The sequence below is a fragment of the Buteo buteo genome, chromosome 23 (genome assembly GCF_964188355.1).
Source record: "Buteo buteo chromosome 23, bButBut1.hap1.1, whole genome shotgun sequence".
NCBI classification, from domain to species: Eukaryota; Metazoa; Chordata; class Aves; order Accipitriformes; family Accipitridae; genus Buteo; species Buteo buteo.
The window spans coordinates 16358141-16380408 of record NC_134193.1 but is presented as its reverse complement, the minus strand read 5'-3'; the positions used below and the strand labels follow the sequence as shown (position 1 = coordinate 16380408).

General features: G+C 44.8%; 1 protein-coding gene across 2 annotated transcripts in view; it reads right to left on the bottom strand.

Annotated features, from left to right (window-relative positions):
- Positions 1-22268, bottom strand: part of COL27A1 (collagen type XXVII alpha 1 chain) — a 165449-nt gene that overhangs the window by 102685 nt on the left and 40496 nt on the right. For both annotated transcript variants that reach the window (XM_075054600.1, XM_075054601.1), the window contains 7 exons: positions 22097-22150; positions 20003-20056; positions 14668-14712; positions 13733-13786; positions 11279-11323; positions 8866-8919; positions 7587-7631 (listed from right to left, as the gene is read on the bottom strand). In XM_075054600.1, the coding sequence (XP_074910701.1) occupies positions 7587-7631; positions 8866-8919; positions 11279-11323; positions 13733-13786; positions 14668-14712; positions 20003-20056; positions 22097-22150 (351 nt within the window). The remainder of the gene's footprint in view (positions 1-7586; positions 7632-8865; positions 8920-11278; positions 11324-13732; positions 13787-14667; positions 14713-20002; positions 20057-22096; positions 22151-22268) is intronic.

The following is a 22268-nucleotide window of genomic DNA, read 5'->3' as shown; positions in this document are numbered from 1 at the left end:
CTTTCCCTGATGGAGTAAGGGAGGCAGTCTGGCAGCTGCTGCTCTGAGGAATCCTGGCAGGTCTTCACGCCAACAGAATCCTTCTCCAAAAATAGGATTTTATTTTCCTGTTGGCTGAAGGTGAAGCTGCTCAAACCAACCAGCCCTCCTGTCTTGTCTGCGAAAGACTCTATTTGCCAGTTGGCTCCAGCCAGGTGAATCACTGCCCAGGAGTCTCCCCAGGGATGGAGTTTGCAAGTCAAACAATTTAAACCAAAAAAAAAGAAAAAGGTGGTGGTGGGGAAGCAGGGCTGAGGGTGAGAGAAGGCATTCACTGGAAAAAAAGAAGGAGAATAAAATAAACAAGTGTAGCTTATATTGGCAGCTTACGCCTCTGAGAGCATTCTTGGTGGAGAGAGCAGACATGAGCCCCTCCACAGGTGGGCGCGAAGGCAAGCAGGCTGGCTCAGACCCAGCGCTGGTTCCTAGAGCGGCAAGAGTCACCCTAAAGGGAGCCTGGCAAACCCTGTGCTCCCGGCGTGCCTCCTCACTAGCTTTAATTCACGGAGCTATGCAGGACCCTTTGCCTTCTGTTCAGTCTAGACCTAGGACTGTGACAGCTTACATCCCTGCAAAGGGAGATGCCACCCTCAGCTGGGTACAGGACAGATGGCCTGCTGCAGTTCTGCTCCTTGGTCACCCAAAAGGGAGGTTTGCTTTCTCTCCCTGGGAGACTTCACAGCTCCATGTCGCATCCTCTTTGGATAAAGATTTAATGGCATTTTTAAACATAACTATCCCTGCAGCTGTGGGAGCACAGCCCTCCAGGGCAGCCCGTTCCACCCAAACACAAGCAAAATTCTGCTGAAGCCCCTTCAGCCAAACATCAGTGCAGCTAACTGACAGCCCCTCCACCCTCTTGCCCATTTGCTTTGTTCCTTTTGCGCTTATATATGATCTCTTCTCCTGTCTGTGGGGCTCCAACAGAGTGCAGATTACACAAACCAAATTACCTAATGCTGAAGAGCACTGAATCTGCCACTGCTCCTAATTATTTATGGCCAAGATTTCCACATCAAGCAGCCTTCTATTTAAGAAAGCCAAGCGGCTTTGGTCAAAATGTTTTCAGACTCAAAAGTGATATTTGCATTATTTTTTCCTTATAATTTCTAATGAAAATCATTTTTTGGGCTTTGATCTGATTTATGAATGAACATTTCCCCGAAGGAAGAAAGATGCTCTTGTGCTTAGGAGACCTTGGTTCAATTCTTCACATGCTTTTTGAATGACGATGGACAAGTCACTTAGTGACATTCTTGGAAACAAATCATCTTTGGTTTTTTTTCTTTTCTTTCTGTAGAAGTTATGGGCCTTGGCACCTTTCAAACCCTTTTCCCTGTGTTTTCAGTACTTTGTTTTGCCTATTCTTTAAAAAGTGAAATACATGCTAATATTGTCCACCTTGCCAGGTTATTTGGTTGATGTAATCATGAACATAGGAACACGTGCTGATATCAGAGTGATAAGTAACAATGCAAGCACCTCACCACAGAGATTTGGGAAACTCTAGGCATGTGGAATACATCTCGGGCCAAAAAGAGTTGGTGACATTTGCTCTGGGCTCACACCTGCATTTCAGAGTGGTGAACCAGGCCCAGAGGGAAGGAGAGACCAGCTGCCCGGTTTCAGTGTCCAACTTAAGCATTAAAAAAGTCACTGATTGCTCAAACCAAATCTATTTTAAAAATTTAGGTTAATAAAGAAAAACTATAGCAAAGAATTGATTTAGATGGCTAACAGGAAAAAAACAATTCATGGGCTAAAACTCTCTCAGTAACAGAGGAGTTTTGTTGATTACTAATTTTCAGGACCTCCACTTGACTTTTCATGCAAACAATGATTAAAAGCATATTATTATTTTTTTTTTAATCAATCAGTTCCTGAAGAAGGCACCAAACCTTTTGGTGCTATGCTGGGGTATTGGCACCAGACAGAGTGAGCTAGGACAAGTCCTGTCCATCAATTCCTACAGGCCATTTGTGCTTCTTCCTGCAGCTCATCTTGTGGATTTACCTGTACAAATAGGTCCTCAGCCCACTCATTTCTCCACTAACTTTAGCTGGCCATATCTGAAAGTACATCTCTATATGCACAGCGCCTACAGCTGAACCTGAACTGGGACACCAGCTGGGAAGGAACGCTTTATGGATTGGAGGATAAGTTCACCAACTGCTCAGATGAGTCAGGCCTGAGCAGTGAAGCTATGTGGAAGAGTAAATATTTATTTTCTGAGGATATACACAGATAACATCATTTAGGATCAGTTAAAAAATCATTCCCATTTCTTTCAAATCTTAGGAAATGGCTTGTGGACCAACACACTGAACTACCACCTAGCTAAGTGGGAAGCCACAGTTTACCCCCACTTCTTTAGAAGTTTTTCAATTTTAATTACAATGTTTCTTTACAATGTTTCTCAGTGTTTAAAGAGAAGTACAGCTCTATTCTTCCTCCTTTTTTTGGTAGGTAACAAGGTCTCAGTAATAAAAGAGACATGGCTGGATCCTTACCAGCCCATGTGAGCCATGATACTCAGTGCCGTAGGTGAGAGCTCTTAGGGTGTATGCCTATGTCTTGTTTCTTAAAAGAAAAGCCATATGGGCTGCCTCTTTGCACCCCCAGGGAGCCCACTCAAGTCAACTGGAGTTTGGCATTTATTCATTAAAGAAGAGGTACTTCAAAATGCTGTTACCAGTTTCCCAAATCTCAACTTGTGTGGTGCAGGAGACTCTCACTTGGTTCACTCCAAATGCAAGGAAGGACCTCAGCTGCATCCAAAGCAGAGAAAAGACTGGAGCAAGAAGAGAGGAGTTGTTTATCGTCTTAGTCCCTACAGAGAGGAGCAAAATTTATTTTCTCAGTAATTTGCGGTTATGCCAGCCTTTCCAGACACATGGCAAAACATGTCCCCCCATTGTTTGCACGGACAACAGCTGAGACTGTGTAACTTGGCAAAGCCCCATGCACTTACGTTCACCACTAAGTTATCTTAGCCATATATCAAAAGGTTAGGGGAAGCTGTAAAACAAAACCTTCCTAACCCAAATGCAGCCCTGCTTTTTGCTATCTAGTGTGTCCCACAAGGCAATGCCTTTTCATACAATGCGACAGAGTACCCATATTGGTGGGGAGTGCAAGGGTATCACATGCACTTCTAACAACTCATCAGATGAAGAAAAAAAGAATATATTGAGACTTGGTGTTCACTGGAGGCAGGAGTTAAGACATTAACTTTATAAGTCAACATGGAAGAAGGCAGCAGACATGAAAAATAGCCTGGCAAGAAGGCGCCACCGCATTACAAGCTGAGAGCTGGCAAGGGGGACCCCGACTGTGGTCAGCTCATGGAAAATGGATGCCAGATTCGGCAGCTTGCCACCGCGTTGATGCTCGCAACAAATACTGAGACTACATTAGAGTGGCTGCCAGATCACTGCTGGCTCTCAGAACCTCCACACTGTGGCTGACAGGCAGAGGGAAGAGAGACTTCTGGACTCACCTGTGCACCGATCCCTAATACTTAAAATCCACATGCCACTTCATAACACCTCTTCCATGACATCTGAGCAGTAATCCTTGGCATTTACATGCTAAGTTTCAGCTACTGAGCTCAAAGGAGAGCAGAGTGTGTTATCCCTGTTTTGCAAACAGCCAAGAACAGCCAAACAGCTTGTCTGAAGTTGCATGCTGTGGGGAGAAACCAGGTCCTGTACCCTTTTCCTCCTCCTGTGCAGTCACCAAGCAATGCACCATCTCCCCACCTTGTCTTGGCAGACTCTGGCCATTCTCACAGGCAGAGGCATCAGCCTTCCTAGCCACACATCCCAAGTGCAAACCCTCCCTCTGTGCCTGCTACTTACACAGTCTACTCCACCTGTCAAGCTATCTCCTCAGAGCAGCACTTCAGCAGCCGGTTGGCACTTGCCAAAGGCTGTGCAGAGCCTGATGGCAGAGCCTGTGCTGTCAGGAGATGTTTCCCTCCCTTGCCTGAGGTTAGGCAGGCAGAGACCCCCATCACAGCACCTGACAGCTGGTGGGACACAGCTGCGTATCACTTACAAACATGAGCTGCAGAAAGACAAAAGAAAGAACGGTAACGATGAGCACAGCTAGACAGGCAGGGAAGTCAGAGTGGCTGCTTGTGGTATTAATGACTTGCTCATGCTACTGTTACCCAAACCTTCCAGCCCTGGGGTTGGTCTGATCCTGTGCTGTTTTGTAATCCAAACTGATGGACCCTTTGGGCCACGGCTTTTCTTTCATGAGGTATTTGTGCAGTACCCAACAGGGTGAGGCTGTGTGTTCAACTGAGCTCCAGGCATGGGACTGGCAGCACCAACAGGTTCGTAGAAAAATATAAGGAAATCTCAGCTATGTTTGGCTAAATTGTGAACAGACCTCAGACAAACCCAAGAATTACTAAGTGTGTCTTGGAACTAAGCTTTGCCCCTTCCTTTCTATCTCTTTTAAAATAATACTACTAAAAAAACACATTTTAAGCAAAAATCAGGTGTAAGATAGCGCAGCTGGTACAGTATTGATATTCTACATGAAAAATGAGGCACAAGCACACATCAATAATGAAGATGAACAAAAAAAGAACTCAAAGCTCTTTGGATATATTTCCTGGAAGTTCACCTTTAAGTGTCTTTCTCTAACAAGGCTTGAGAACTTCTAAAAATATTACATTCTATTTGAAGTTTAATATAATCTGCAGTGCAGACATTCCTGATTGTAGCTACCCATCTCCCACAGCGTAAGAAAATCATATCACTTTCAGCTTTGTGCTTCTTGAATAATGACTAGCTGTATCTCCTCTTCTTGGGGGTTACCTCCTTCTGTGAGTAGATATCCTTTCTAAAGATGAACTAGGACTGATGCATTGCCTATGCATGCCAAGATAGAGGGTACCAACAGCTTCACTCATTCCTTCCCCCCAGCACAGTGTGGACCACAGCCCTGCTGCCCTCACAGCAACAGGGCCTTTTTTAATCCTCTTTTTTTTTTTTTTTTTTTTTGCCAGCTGTTCAACTGAACACCACAAAACCACCATAAAAAAATATTCTTTTTAGCCACTGCATTGGCAAGACTGAAGGTTTAAGCAACTGGCTGCTTCAGCTCCAGGTCTCCAGCCTACCTCTAAAACAGGCAGCAGATCCAGAGACGTACAGACTCATGTTATTTCAGTCTCCCTAGTGCATTGTACTTTAATCACAATTCTCCCCCTAGCCCACCTCCAACCATCTCCTTGCTCAGGAGTGCGCCAGGGCCCATATGTTAGAAATGCAGAAATGCACTTGCTTCCTACATTGCTGATGCACTGCAGGGAGAGCAGAGCAGGAGGTGGAGTCAGCTGTTTCCACGACAGATTCACCATGTCCCTCACAGCTCTGCAAAACTTAACTTCCCTGGAAGGGTTTCAAGATCTGACTCATGTCCAGTTCTTCTATTTTAATCATTCCCTCTTACATCATTCTCGGAGGCCCACGGTGTCACATGCAAACTCCCCCAGCCCCCTGCTCCTCCTCTGCCGAGCACTTCATCTGTTGCCATCTCTCATCCCAAACAAAACTAGGTAGAAAAATGTATTTGATACCAACTCCTTCCCTCCTCTCCAGAGCATTTACCAGCTTTGGATGGCAGCTAATAAGGGCTTCCAGGAGCTCTCCATTGCAATGACAACACTGAAATAGAACAGGAACAGTAGCCACACCAGCAAGTCCAGCAGCGCGGGGATGCGAGAGACCAGAACAATCACAGCAGGCTCACTAACACTGGAAGCCAGCTGGGAGACAGCACAGGCCAGGAGATAAGTATTGGGAAGGGAACCAGGTCAGCTGGTTCTTACTTTCCATTCTCCAAGTGACTTCCTGAATAACTCTGGATGTCACTTGATCTTTTTGTTCACGCTCGGAAGTACAAATCATCAGCATCGGTCCATTCAAGATTTCTTATTAAACCTGATATCATGAAACAGGGATGAAGCCAAAACTCTCTGAAAGAGCCGAGTGGAACAAAGGTGCTCATGCGCAGCCATTTAATCCCTTCTCTAGATCCCAGCCTAAATGCCTCCATGGTTGAGAGATTCCCTGCTGATCTCAGGGGAGCCCCTTGTTTGTAACAGTGACCACCAGACAAAAACCTCTTGCCTGGAAGATTACAAATGCCAGCCAAACAACAGCTGGAACACTTTGAGCCTCCAGCGTGCTCTGTGCAGAAACAAGGCAGAGAGCAGAAACCCTGCACCTAACGACAGTTGCTTTGTTTGTTTTAATCTGGTCAATGAGTCATCATTACATCGACTGGCTCTCTGCAATTATTCATCACAGAGACCAGCGCTTACAAAACTGTTAAAAGCTGGTACAGATTTCCACTACCCCCCCCCCCAAAAAAAGTCTGCTCGACCTCCCCCCATCCCAGAGAGAGACGAACAGCCAGCTGAGATGAATGTGGCCCTGTCGGGATGTTTGCACGGCTTTTACTGTGAGAACACCAGCAAGCGGTAGGCGTGGGACTCCTGAAAAGCATGCATTCGCATGCAAGGGTGACAAGGGGAAAGCAGTGGATTTTTCCGTGTGTGGGTGAGTGGACATTTTACAAGGAGCCTGTGAGTACAATGATGTCAGGAGATCGAGAGAAACTCAGGCTAACATGAAGGACAAGGTGCAAAGGCAATGAGACACACCAGAGCATGAACGTGCCTGATCTCTCTGCGGACTCTTGGAGCAAAATTTTATACATTTTGCTAAAGGAAGCATGCAGAGTCGCTTGGAAGAAGGCTGATGAGGGAAAGACTTTCCTTTCTGTCTGTTCTCTGTTTCTTCTACTCATTTCAGTACTTCTCCCACCTGCTTTTATTTTGCTTTTTGCTTAAGTCAGCACAGACCCCCTTCTCCTATGCAGCTCTCACAGTTTTCACCTTGTATTCAGCCCTACCTGCAAACACCTCTTCCTCCTGGCCAAGCTCTCAAATCTACATGGTCTCCTCACTCCTCAAACATGTCTTCATGTGATCTGTTACTGCTTTAACTCTGTACCACCACCAAGGACAAAAAGCTTTCCATACAAAAGTGCACTTGCATTATACAAACCAGGATGGTACAAGGGTTGGAGAGAATCACAGAGAAAAGAGGCAAACGTGATGAGACTGGTGGGAGCACAGAGCAGTAGATGTAACAGAGCGAGCACAGACACCTGGGATGCTGCAATCATGATGGGGAATTAAAAAGTACATTCAGGGAAGAGGCTGGCCAGGGGGGAAGGTGTTGCAGAAGAGAATCTGAGAAGTGTAAGATCCGAGGGAGCATGGAGACAGTGTGAAAAAGAATAAAAATGCCTGTGAAGTGTGCAGTGCATGGAAGAAAGGAAAAGAACAGTATTTGTATCTTCAGTTTTCTTCCTGCTTGAGAAAAGAGACATGGAAAGGTTTGTTTGATCTCCCCATTTAGTTCCCATCAGAAGATAGGAAGGGACCCAGCCAAAAGTCAGATGTTTTGTTTCCAATTTCATTCAACAAGGTCTGCATAATAGACGAGGAAAAACTTTACCGGCCTACCCATCTTGCCCCTCTTCCCAGGAACTCCAGGGATCCCCTGCAAGGAAAACACACAGAGAAAAAAAAATAATAGGTCTGGTTGAGAAAGCAAACAGCCAACCAACAATAGAAAACAAAACTAGAAGAGAAAGGGGAATACAAAACATGCTAATGACTGCGGCATTGTTCAGGAATCAAAATGTCAGCTACTTGCAGTCAGCTGCGAGAGCAGAAGACAATTAACCTTCACCCACTAACTACAGCCTTCCCTGAGGACACATGCAGGCAGCATCCACACCCAGGGCAACAGGCTGAAGCTATGCTTAGCAGGAGCAGTCATCAAGCTACTGGTCTGGAACCAAATGAAGGCCACCGCCAAGGCACTAGCTGGAGAACTTCTGTTTATGTTTCTTATTTAGTTATACAAGCATTAAATCAGCGACTCTAGAGTGCAGGGTAGTCCCCTTCCAGGCAGGCACACACACACACTCACTCCCACATGCTCCTGGGGCCTCTGTTGTTTCTGGAGCTTGCATTTGAGGGAGAAAAAGCTGGAATAAAACAGTCTTCATCTTACAGCAACCTTCCTTAGGCGCTCTTGCAGTGGGAAGAGGGAGTCCTTGGATGGGTAGAGATCAGGCAGGTGGGGAGACATGGGGAGAAGAGCAAAAAAGCAAGGGATGTCCTGCAGAGCTCTGAACACGTGGGTTTGGAGAAGGCATGATGAAAAGGATGGGGGGAAGGGAGGACACATGGCAACAGCAGCCACAGCTGCCCATTCACAGGCCCCAGTCTTGACTGCCCAACTCGAGGCAACTGGAACCAAAGCCACTGTCAGAAAGCCCAAGGCACTGTCCCTTCCAAGAGCCAGGCTCTTTCCAGACACCTCCAGTTGGACACTCAAAATGCTGGGACGCTGTGGCTAGGATGTCAATCCTGCGGGAGCAGGGAATTTCCACGTACATTCGACCCCCCACCTCATCCCACTAAGATGAACTAGTAAGGGGGAGGAGGAAGGCAGGTTTTTAAGTGAAGGAAAAGATACAAAAACTCTCTACTCAACAGTGAGGTCTGAGGACCCTGTCTGAAGCCTAGGTTCTCCTGAGCTGAATGTCAACACTGTACAGGGACACAAGTCTTCACGCAAAGGTAGAAGCAGGCTAAAGAAGGCATGGTTAAACGTTAGGCATGCTCGCCTCTTTCCTCAGGAACAAGGGATAGAGGAGGTTACAAGAGGCTCTGATGAACTGTATTCAAGCAAAACACCAACATTTTCTTCACAAAATACTCACTCGTTCTCCATCAGCCCCTGGTAGCCCAAACAATCCTGGGAGACCAATATATCCCTAAAGAAAAGAGAAAACAAGTAGTCAAATACATTTCTCCATTAGGAACCAGTCAGTCTGTCTTTCCTGAACAGCAGAACATCCTCCAGCGTTGGTCAATGGCAGCCGTGATGAAATAAACCTTGAGGCAAGTGTATATGCCCATGGACTGCATGGTGCTGGCTTCCACGATGTAGTCCAAGGGCACATACCCTCACACCAGGGATCATGAGGACTCCAGGCAGGAAGAGGCCAGCAACAAGAAACCTTACCTGGGCTGGCTCTAAGTGAACCTGAGGGAAACGGAGCTTGGTTCAAGGTTAGCAAGAGTGATAGCAAAAGTAATCTGCATGCCTACACCTCCTTTCATCTCTCCAAGGGCTCTTTCCCTGCTTTTGGCACTCATTCCCAACCGTGTTGTGAAAACGCCCTGTGGTACCAAGCCCTTTCTGCTTATCTTATGTCCCATGGTAGTCGCACACCACAGCCCTTTCTCACGTGAACACCACCTTTTCCTGGCATGCAAGGCTGCCGACTGCCCCGCTGCTGAGAGGAGCAAATTGGTAATGGTTGTGCCTAAAGCCTTTCCCTGCAAACTCTGTTGCACCACCAAGATCTTTTGCAAACGCTTTGTCAACCCAATCACCAAGGGCCCTGCCTAGGCAGGGAGAGGCTGAGCGTGACAGTTCAGACTCTTTGGATCGGTGTACGAGGCTCAACTTGTACATACATACAGATCCTCTGACACCCAACTGTAAAGAAGCCTCCTTTGCACTAATGTGTTTCACATAAAATCCGCTCCTTTCACACCGATCAGCAGGCGTCGCGTTTTCAAGTATGCGGCGTTTCTCTATCGCCTTGGGATCCCGCTCAGACAAGACACCCTGCATAAAATGCTACATTTCCCTTCCCTTGCAACAATTGAAGCCTTGTGTTTAATCCTCTCTGCTCAGCAGTTAGTACAAAGTTACCTTGTGCGCTGGTCCTTTGCAAAGGACTAATTTGTGCCAAACATGCAGAATCAAGAGGAAGTGAATTCCAGCGGGGAGCCCCCTCAGTGGCACCTCACTGTTACAAGAGCCAAGTGTTAACACTGATTTTCTCTCATCTTTCTTTCTCCATCATCACTAAATCTCTTACTGTCAACCCCACCAAATTTTTCACCAGTCCATCGCTTCTCCTTTAGGGATAATACCTAGCTGGGAAATACAGCTACATTAAAATGATGTTGTCTGCCTTTGCCTCCTGAATCACAAGACAAACCATGTTACTCCTGACCTACTTCCTGCAGAACTAAAAACCAGAGGTGGGGGACGGAGAAGAGTCCACAGTTAGCTCCCTCAATCCACAATATCTCACCTTAGTACCCAATTCTGATTGACTGCAGTTGAACTGAGAAATGGCTTTCTTGGGTAGCTATAAATATTTCAGCCCTCTGCACTCAGGGGTGCAAAGTGGAAAATAATTTTCAAGTCTTACTTTCTGCGCATCTACCATGTGATAATGACATGAGGTCCTGGTTAGGCCAGTGAAACAGATGCACCAGGGAAAACTTCATCACTTGCAGAAGTGAGGTGAGCAAGCTGTGCTATCTCAGATCTTACTTTCTTCTGCAGGACATTGAACATGCCATCTCCCTTCCCAGCTCAGGAATACAGCTAGCTACAGGGTCAGCATTTCTTTATTCCTTGCAGTTTTCCTAGTGATGAAAGCCAGCTGGTTTAATTTACTGCATACAGAGAAAGTATCACATGTTAGAGAAATGGGGGATTTTATTGGCTCTGAATCTCATTGTGAATTTATAATTGCAGGAAAAGAACAAAATGTGATTAAGGAGAGCCTTTGCAGTGAGAATGAACCCCCAGCAATTCAATTTGGTGAGCAAAACCAGGCAGAACAGAAATATTAATGTTTGTATTTGCACATGGCTTCAAGATGCTGGCTTGCTATTCTGCATAATGACATAAATCACTCCCAAACCCAGGACTATACCCAAAAGAGCCCATATTGAGCATGGTCGAAGACCGCTGAACCACACTTATTGAAACTAAAGAGGCCTTTGGGAGATGGGGCTTGCAGAAAGTTCAGACTTTGGTCTTTGGTAGGAATTTGTATGCCATTCTTTCCTCTCCTGCAACGTGAGCTCTGAAGGGGTTGACTTTGTATCATCAACACTATTGGTGAACTTTGATTTTGGTACATTCCACGTTTAATTTAAAAAATTTAGCAGTGCTTCAGTAAACAAGCAGTGCGCAGTTCAAAGCCCCTGAATCCAACAAATTAAAGCAACTAGTCTCAGGATTGCAAAATTAAGCATAAAGTTTCCTGCGAAGCCTTTGGTAAAAACAAGTAGAGAAAAGAAAAATGAAAGGCTGCTTACCCGACTGCCTTTTGGACCAGTTTCCCCTATGGGGCCAGGTAAACCCTAGAACAGAAGGGAAAAAACAAAGACAAATGTGGACAGGCTTTAACTTAACCTAATGAGCAGTGCCAAATCCCCAGCACTGTCCCTGCGTGGTTCTGCTTTCAGTGCCGAGTCCAAGGCGTATCAACAAAGGAGAACAAAGGACAAAATGATACAAATAACAAATGTCCCATTGTTGGGGAGCTGGGACTCTGCAGAACCTGAGACTGCTGCACATTGTGAGCCTTGCCCGGGGCTGAAGTAGAGATTTCTGATCATAAAGACCAAAAAGGCTAATGCAGCAGGGTGCACAGAGGTTGTGTTACAATTCAGATGCAATGTACAGTGATGCTCTGTACCCAAGAGCTCTCAAGTCATTTTCCTGCCTAACTGAACACATGCATAGCAAATGACAAACGTATTTCAATACCTGTTTAGGGAACACAGGCGGGCCTGATGCACTGAGAAAGCCTCTCTAATTTCTACAGCCTAGAAAGTCACTTAGCAGTGCAGGTACTGCAATATCTCTAACCCTTTGCAGCATTAACAGCTATGGAAGGAACTGAAAATATATTCCCCATGCTACTTCTATGCCTATTGCTGCTCACTTAAAGTACTGTGAAAAAGAGCCCTGTAAAAATGCGTAATGAATTTTCATGTTTATTGTCTTCTAGCAAGTTTCCAGATCAATTTTTTCTAGTTCCAAATGTTGTTGGGCCTTTTTGGAAGGGGGGGGGGAGAAGGCTAAATCCATATTTTCTTTAGCGGTAGCACTGCACACTCAGCCTGGGATCTGAAAGTCAGGTTGTGCTCCTTCCTGGCTTGTGAATCCTTGCCAAAGATTTCAGCCATTGGGTTGAAGTTAACAATTCTGCCTATGGTGCGCAAATCAAAACAGAGCCAAGCTCTCTCTCCCCTAGCGCTGCAGAGCCAGCACAGCTGACAGGAGTAACAAGTAGTAAAATCTCAGTAAAGTAAACAGCTCTGATGCTGGATACACACAGCATTCAGATATGCTGAAAAAAGCTGCCTTAAAAAAAAAAAAAAGTCACTTTCCTGACCCAAACCACATTTTAAGAAAGCACTTTTCTTCGTGGTATGTCAAACGCAAAGATTTCACCCTGCTTATCTGATGGGCAGAACACTGCTGTGAATTGCTAAACAGCATTCATTAACCTTGTGTGTCCAAAGTAGCTCGGACCTCTTCTATTAGTCATCTAACACACAGTCACACCTAGGAGATTATTTGGCATGCAAATGTCTAAAAGCTTTTCACAGTATGAATGGAGTATTTAGTCAGGTGCGTAAAGCTCTCGTCCAGTTCTACCATCTGTACTCTCCAGCATGTTAAGCAAGGTATCAATTTAATTTTCAATTTAAAATGGATCCTACATTATTAATATTTACCAATATCATACATTTATTGATACTGATTATTATCTGAGGGCGGAGGGATGCAGACTTGTTCTGCACATCTAGTTCATATTTAGTCCAATAACTTGCGCATCTGGGTAAAAACTCACATATGAACTCATGACAAGTCTGAAAGACTCATGACAGACTGCTTGGGGTCTTTGACATCCATCTAGCCTCTTTGCTATGTACTTAAAGATAAATGTGGTGGAATCCGACATTAATGTGTCCACTTTAGAAAACCATGACAAACTCGTTTCACTGTAAAATGTTACAGGGCCATGTCTTCTGCCCTCCAACAGATTCCATTTAGGGTCTTACAGATTCTTCCTCTTATTTTTCTTCCTACTACTCAGCATCTTACATCAGTAAGACAATAAAGTGTCCAATCCTGACCCATTTTCCTTTGCACACTCCTCCTTTCCTAAAGTTGCCTTTGTGCATTTTTTTCAGGATGAAAACAAAGACTTGGTTTTCTTTCATCATCATTTTTTCAGCAGCAAATATGATTTTTACATATATTTATGGTCCATGGATAATTTTATATATAGGTATATATATGATTATGGTAGTGAATTTTACTAGTGAGAGTTCATCTAATCTTTTCTTTCAGTAACACACCTTTTTCTGTCCCAGGTTTCTAACCTGTTCAACATTAGATGTAAAATGTGCCTAAAAGTGAAGGGTTAGCAGCTTACAGGTATGTTTCTCTTTCTGCTGTTTTGGGTTTTTTAACCTGTTGTTAAACTGAAGCAAAAAACGTGTCAGATTTTGCTATAGAAATTCAGGTTTTATCTATCATAGGCATAAAATACTTTCTAACAACCTTAGTGTCCCCCAGAGTTGAAAGACCATGTCATTGATACAGCATCTTGGGGATGGAAGAAGGAAAATATTCAGACGTATTCTAGAGGTCTGCACTGTCTTTAGTAGGGCATGTATTTAGCAGGGCATATATTTAGCTACCTGCACACCCAAATCCCTAGTCTGTGCACAGCACGATGAGATTTACTGCACCTGCCTGCCAGGATAACCTTTGGCACCTGGGCTTCCATCTGGTCCTCGTTCGCCCTTTGGAAAGAGAAAAGAAAAGGCACAGAAGGTAAGGTGAATGTCACACTTAGGAAGCCTTTTTAGCTGCTTCATTCTTTGAGCTGGGGGGAAAGGAGGGTGGAATGGATTAACCTGATGCAAATTTATAGAAAGGAAGAAAATATTAAGGGTATACAGTGGAATACATTAATGAGGGGGGAAAACACACAGAAGCCAAGTCAATAGGATCCAAGCAAGTGTTGCTACTTCTCCTTCTCCCTCCATCTGCAGTGAAAACAGCAGATAGTTTGAAACAAGGAGGCTAAGAGAAGGTGTAAGGCTGCATCTATATGTGGCATATGGAACCGTTTTACTGGTGGGGAAGCACTGCCAAAATTCTTCAAAACTAAATGGATTCATGTATAATATCCTTTAACATCATTGCTAACAGGGCCTGCTATTCATTACCTTTTTTTCTGAACTGCAAACATCAGACTTAACCAAATAAAGAAGGGGGAGAAAAGGGGAGAGGGGGAATGGGCTTTGGGAGGGGAATTACATGTTAGTACTTAATATGATGTGGTTGGTAAACTCCAGGCAAAATTAATATAAAAGGAAAAATAAAGGGGGAGTAGGGTAAACTGGTATTTCTTCCCCCACGTAAACTTAACATGGTTGAGCAATGAAAATTTAGAAACTCCAAGGCAGTCTCTTCCCACCAACCTGCTGGTTCTCGGTCAGTGTATGTGCACAGCTGCCAGCAGTACGAGAGTTCACTGCGCATCCCCTGTGTGTACCAAGCTGCCCCTGGAAGGAGCTGGCTGTCCACACTGAGCAGGCTGTGCGGGATCCAAACTAGCATCAGAGTCAGCAATTCCATCCCTCTTTAAAGTTCAGTGTTGGAAACTGGGAAGACTCACCTGGTCTCCAGGGTGACCTGGTGGTCCAGGGTAGCCTTTATATCCCTGTTGAAACAGGATGGAAGAGATGAATAAGCAGAAAAAATAATAATAATAAAAGAATAATAAAGTGATGTGGTTTGGGTTTGAATTTCTCTTTGCAGGTGGAAGTAAAGTTCTGAGGAGAAGCAGGTTTTTAGATATGGGATAGCACTACACAATCATGCAAACTTGCTGTTTGCACTGGCATCACCCAAACCCTGCCGATGGCCCCAGGCTCTGCTACAAGGCAGTGTGGCAGCAGCAGCCTGCACCTGCTGGGGTGTGGCCTCGTGGTTCCTCAAGAAGGATTTGCTCCATGAACGGACTTAGAGTTGTATCTACACTCAGATCTATCTATTTGTAATCTACACTTTTAGCAAAGGCTATCCTTAATCCTTAGGAAACCACAGGCTTGTAGGGTGAAATGTTTGCTTTGGGCAAGTTGGGGGACTACGCAACACAACTCACTCGCATTTCAGAGCGCTCACTTTCACTTTAGGACTTGAAATGCCATAGGAAACACCAAAATAACCATTTGCTGTCACAGAAAACTTCAATTTTGCGTCTAGATTGAATTTGTCTAGCTTCCAGTTTTTCTAATCTAATTATTAGAAGGTATGACAAGATTCAGAGTCCTTCATTATGAAGCTACCTAAAGTGGTGAGCAAGCTGCCTCTTAACCTGCTCAATTAATTAGAATGAGTTTCTTAATCCAGCTTGCTAGCTGGCAAGTGTTACAGCCTTCAAATCATTCTCGCAGGTCTTTCATAAACCTGCTTCAGTTTTTCAGGTCTGGTTTTTTTTTTTTTTTTGAGTTGCAGACACTGGAGCAGGACAAAGGTAGCCTGTTCAACTGCACACTGATCAGTGTGTATTTTAAGAGAGTTTGCTTTCTGCAGGATTTACCTGGGGCTCTCTTCAAACACTGAGTAAATTCTGCAAGCAATAGACACTTCAGATTTTTTTTTTGCCCTCTCCTTTATTATCTTGCTTCAGCTATTTAAAACAAACTAATTTCCATCAAGTGGAGTCAGAGCAGATTAGGAGATTAAATTCAGTTACAGAGACGACTGTTTAGCTGGGCTACTAGCAAGACTAAAAAAAGGCAGAAAATTTAACTTGAAACAAATGGAGAGAGAAAATAAACAAGAAACGATCCTTGCACAAATACTACCAAAATAACAAAATGCTTTCAGGGTGGGTTACAACTGCTAATTGTAACTCAGTCTCTGCTACTCACCCTGTTCCCAGCCAGGGCTCCTGGCACACATTGCCTGGCTGCGAAACCCACAGGGGAGCATCCCCCTGCTCTGAAGCCGTAACCAAACCCTGGTTTGGCCGAGGACTTGGCCTTTTGCTTTACTCACCCGATGAACCCAGGCCTGTTTCTGCTCCCAGGTCCACACCTCTGCTTAACAGCTTTTTTATTCTTCCCATGGGCTATTCTAGACCTGCAGCCTAAGCCTTCGCTGGCGGAGGTATGCAAAGCTCTCAGCCATCCTGGCTACTACCCACTCCCCTTTGCATTCCTCCTTGCTTGTTATTTCAGACATTTTGGCCTGGAAAAATGTTGATTCCCTTTTCACCAATTCTCTCCTGCTTGACCTTGCTGATGTATCATGGCCCGTTTTTCTGACTGAGCTGCATCTCCTGAGAACATGGTGGCTGACTTGAAAGTCCATTTGGCTACCGGTTGGCCCTTATTTGAACCCCCTCGAAGGTCCTTTCTCCGAATGCTGCCAGTGCATTTCAGCCAGTGGCTCCTAATTGGAAGTGCCTCAGCAGGTCTTGGAGCAGGACCAGCAGATGGGACTCCCTGCACCTCTCCAGGAATCTGCCCCATGAAATCCTCTCCTGCTTATCCTCTCCTCAGCTCCTCCAGAGATGCTCAGCATCAGCAGAAAGGAGGAAGGAAGCTCCAACACAGTTGGGCGTCTGGCCTGAAGGTGAAGGCACATTGTGAAGGTCCAGACCCACCTGGGTGTGAGAGGCCCAGCACTGGTATCACGCATCCCTGGAGCATGGCTGTTGTGCAGACAGAGAGCTTCTATTCTGCCCCCCCCCCCTCCAGAGACAGCTGCCAACAGAAACAGCCTTGGGTTCAGCATCTTCAGACCTGCTCTGGGATTTAGCATGGAGCTCATGGGATTTCCTCCTGGGGCCTCAGCCCACCTCTTCCAGCTACGGCCTGGAGCAGGAGCTACCTTTGTCTCCAGACAGCTGGAGCACCTACTTCCACACATACAAACACTTAGAGATGTTTCGCTCCCTCCACTGTTAAGAAAGAAGTGCCTAGCTTGGCTGCTCTGAATCCTTCTGCTCTGGTTGGGTTCCTGCAGGACAGGCTTTTCAAGCCTGCAATGTCCACCCAGAGCAGGTGGTTAGATAACAGCCCCTTGAGATGCTCAAAGCACGTCCTGAGTGGAAGTCTGCACCAAATATTGCATTGCTATCTCTATAATGGTAAGTGAATGGCACTTAAGTTAAATATGTAGACTCTGCTACTGTTGCATCCTATTAAATATCCTCCTCACTACATATATAATGAGCTCTAGGAAGCTTCATATGTGTGTTTCTTCATAGTATGCTGCAGTTATTTCTGTCTCAGGTTAATTATAGTGAGGAGAAAACAGAAAAGCTTGTGTATGTTAAAGTTGGCTGCAATATCAAAGTATTTACCTGCTAAAATCCCCTTCAAATAGTGCTAAAATGACAAGGCAGAGGGTATGAAAACAACTGCATTTGCTCTTTTATCCAAACACTTCCTGATGATTACAGGGTGCTCAACACAAAGGGCTGTGATTTAGAAAGGAAACTGCACTCCAGTGAAGGATTTACTCATCTGTGATGATATTTATAATCCGCTCTCTCCTAGCTAAAAAGGATCATCCTGCACTTTGATAGGAAATGTGAAGAGTAAAGAAGCCAGCAAATGAGATCTGCATGGCAGGGTGTGTTTTGAAGCACTGACCAATTTCCAGCTCTGCCTTTACTCTCTGAGGGACTTTAATTAATCTTTTTCTCTCTCACTGCTGCCGTCTCCTACAATCTTGTACTTTGCTACAACCATTTTCTCCTCCACAGCATTTGAGGCCGGGAGCAATGATGCAGCACTCTGCTGAGATATATCCGCAAGGCAGCTGTAGTCTGCAGCCCCCAACTGAAAGCCAAAGTCCACAGACACCTCGTAGGCACCTGAGGGAAGGGCAGAGGGGACAGCCGAGTCCTGCCACTGTTGCTGAGAACTACTGGTCAGCAAAAGCAACGTTTGCTCTGTGTGGAGAGGATGAGAATTACATCTGCTTCTTGAAAGGCAGTTTCATATACTCGCAGATGCATGCAGGAAAAATGGCTTTGGGGGTGCTCTGAGATCAGACTCTCCAATCCTACAAAGAGCAAAGGTCTGCATTCACAAGGCAGGCACTGTGGTATGAGCCGCACTATCCAAAACCATATGCTGCTGGTTGTGGCTCCAGCTCATGCTGCTGAGCCAGTTGTTTCATTTAGTGGGAAAAGTATTTTGTTTCCCCTGGTGAAATATTTTGCCTATTTGAAAGTTTCTACATGGCGTTTTCAGATCAAAGGCCTTAGAGTTCTTTTCACTGTCCCTCCATGGAGTGAGCAGGAGGGATGTCCATTTCCAAGGCGTTCTTGTTTTCTGGTAGCCAAGATGTGTTGCCCACCTTCAGCCAAACACCAGCCTATTTTCACTGGGAAAAAGCCAGCAGGGAATCCAGATAAAAAAAGATTTTTTTCCAAACATTTCTCCAACAGCTGTAAATTTTTTCTTAATGCAGGATGCTAATAAAAGCCAGGTTACACCAAAAACACTGCCAGACTAGTGCTACTGGGAGGTGGTTTTTTTAAGCCACACCAAAGGAAAAATTTCAGCATCCAACTTGCTCATTACTTGAAGAAACAGAAGCATACCCCTGCCTTCGCCCTGTCCTGGGGGAGCCGAGATCAGATGTGAAGGCCATGTGCTGGACTCAGGAATGTTTATTCAATCTCCTATTCCTTCTCCACTTTTTCCACTATGAGTCCTTGTGCTCCTGACATTGCATTTTGCTGATCATAACCACAAGGTTTTGTTTTATGAGCTGTTATACCAGGAAAGTGGTATTCTTTGCACCCTCTTTGCTAGAACTTGTTTGAGACAGCAAAAGATTGGTAATTAATCACTCTATTACTCCTAGCTCCACACAGCACCCCAAGCATGACCAGCCTTGGGAGTAGAAAAATGAACCCAGCCCCTACTCTTTGCAATTTGATTTCAATATAAAGTATACAACAAACAATCATGGAGAAGGAGGGTTTCTTTCAGCCTCCTCCACAGCTTCTTTCTCTCCCCAGAGTCTTAAAGCATACCTGAGTAGGTGTTTGTGTGCAGCTAATTGGCCTGAGGAACAGTGTATCTTCAATAGCCGGTTGACTGATGAAGTGATTGAAACAAGATGCTCCTTTTAACTGTTCAGCTTAGCTATGTCACTATTGGCTTGCTGGGAAGGGGAGTCATGTCCACTGAGCACAACTGTCAAACAGCTCCCTGCAACAGGTCCAGCTTCCAAAAAACCAAACCAACCTACCAACACAGCCTGGAACTGGAAGGTCAACTGAAATGTCCTTGATGTATAAAAGGTACAGATCGCTAAGGTACTGTGATGCAGACTTGCACACATGAACACGAGCGCATACACCGCTGCAACATGAAAGCAGTGACGGATCTTGTGCGTTATGTAACCTTTTCTAGGCATAGGTTTGTTGTCGGTGACGTTAATGTTGTTGAAACATCAACATGGAAGCAAATAAAGCAAAACCTGACTAGTGCTGTCAATCTCCAGGCAAAGTAGAGGGAAGGCATACAGATATTTTGTTTGAAATGTGCTTTACCAGGTGAGACAGTCAAGGTTTCCTTGGAATGTCTAAACCTGTTCTGAATCCAACCTTTGTGTATCGATGCCAGTTGTAGATCCATTTAGTTAACACGTTGGCTGAACCAGATCTAAATTCAGCTTGCTCATGAAGACCCAGTGTCAGGGTGCAGAGGAATGATGGGGATGATGCAGTGTAGTGGGACATACAAAGAAGGAACAGAAATCTGGATCCAGAATTTCATTTCATAGTCTTACATAGTCTTGCTGGTACAACCTTTAGGCAGTTGCTTCAGCCTATATCCCAGTTTATATGCCTGTGAAATAGGCATAAGGCTTTTTTGCTGGGTACTAGGAGTTAATTAAATCTTTTAGGCAGAGTTAGAGGAGAAAATCTAAAAATAAAAATACTGATTTAATTCACTAGAAAAGAATACTCTTACCTTTCTACCAGGTGGTCCAGGGAACCCAGTCAAACCAGGTAAACCCATGTCTCCCTGTGGGAAGCAAGCAAGTTGAATTAGTTTTCAGCAACTTTTTCCCTATGCCTAGCGTACTGTTACTGAAATTACTTTGCCGACAGTAGCACCCAACTATTGATACTTCTGATTCAAATCACAACTCTTCAAAAACTGCCTGGATAAGAAGCGTAGATTTAAACAACATCTCTATTAACTAGCTCATATAAATAATAAACCCAGTTAATTAATGGCAGCTGCTGCTAGAGTCCAGCTTTTTGCCAGCAGAATGAATGCTTTTTTTTTTTCAATGATCTCATTCAGTCACATGCTTCATTTGCCTTTTGATAGGCATTTAAATCAGCAAGGCAAGAAAATTTTAGCTTTTAAATGCAATAAGAACAACAGGTACCTCCTGCCAATTCCTGTGATTGTGCTCACACTCTGCTACTGCACTAGCTCAGCCCACAGCTCCAGTTCAGATGGCGCTAATGGTATAATTATTTAACCTGCCTATATAACATGGATTGAACCTTTGCAGGCTGCTGGTGGGAGGTTTTTTTCAGTGGCCTGTACTTTCGAAAAGGGATTGCATCACATCCCAGCTGGCATGCCCAAATCATCATAGGAACGGAGAAGCGTGGTGCTGTGAGACTTATCTAACATCCAAGCCATTTGTATGAGCCCATTTTGGCCTCCTCTGATTAGGATCAAAAAACCCTTTAGAGTATCTAACACCGTGCTGTGCCTGCTTACTGAAAATGCATTTGGAGTACCTAGCTTAAAAATTAGGCATCACTCCAAACTCCTGCTGGAGACTCCTTGTTTCTATTACTGCTACCAGAAATAAAGCCTTGTTAACATGAGCTAAAAGTTATCTGGATCTCTCCCTTTCTTACACAGAGCATGCTTGCAAGAAAACAGTTCCAGACTCTGCGGGTGAATGATTTCCATGTGATGCCACTCCAATGTAGTGTACAAGAAATTGCAAAAGGCATCTCGTGCTGTTAAGTTAAAAGAATCGTTTCAGACTTAGCCTTCTCAAGGTTTTCTAGTGTCACCCTCTACCTTGCATTTGTGTGGCTTGCTGTGCTTCATGGAGGCATCTGGTTTCAAATGAAGGGCCTAAGTTCTTCATGGCTGATGCTTTCTATTAGCTGCCCATTTATAGCAAGGCTTGTGATGAAAGGAAGAGAACCAGGCTTCTTGCCCTGGACATGAGCTATGAAGTATTGTGCAGGCATCACTGAAAGAACTAATTGAGGTAGATGATGTGGAGCCCTGATTGCTCTACTATTAATTTCTAGGCTTCTGTGAGGCCTTGTTGCCTCAGTAAAAATCACTCAGCTGTGAAACAGCAAAAACGGGAGTTGTAACTCATTGAAAAGAATTAGCAGAACTCTGATCCTTAACAATTGCCAAATCCAGAAACCAGCTACACTTCCCAGTTGTGTGCTTTGCGTTGAGTTGAGTAGACCTTGGTGGACAGGCCTCTGGTTATCACACAGCAGGGTCCATGTGTTGGCAGTGCAATGGTCTGAGAAGCCTCCCTTTCTCCACCAGTGGGATAGCAAGGCTGCTCTCGCAGTAGTGATCTGCTGTGGGCTGCGTATGTGATGTGGGGCAAACCACTGTTTCTCAGCTCCTCGGCAAGAACATCCTTTCCTTTGCCTTCAAGTTTTTTTTTATTCCTTACACTGGGCTTGCCTCTTTCCACAGCTGCATGGCCAGAGCTGGCAAGGTGTGGCTGTATCTCATATGCACTAGTTTAAATATTTTGCTTAAGTAGCCATGTGCCTGCAGCAGCAGGGACTTAAGTCTGGGTTGCAGATTGTGCATAAAATGGATAAACACTTGGACAACAAAAAGCTGTGGCAGCAGGCACTTCAGTGCACTGTGGTCAATACCTTAGCTAACTCTTTAGTCCTGAATCCGGGGTCTAATTCTTAATTTTCAGTCCTAAGTCTACCTGAGTAGCTGTGATGCTTGTGGCTGCAGTATGGACTCCCTCCATGTGTATGCACAGGGCTTAAAGCGCACCATGGACTTGGTGCCTGTGCAGTCTGGGCAACATCTTACCTTCTGTCCATTGCGAGCTTTTCCAGGTGAGAACCCAGGATCGCCTTTCTGACCCTGAAGTGAAAAACTTAAATTAATGACATAATCCAAGGACCCAGCCCATAGATGTGGTTCTGCTTCCACCAAGCCTCCAAATTAGAAAAACATTTTATCTCTGACTTGCCCTGACATC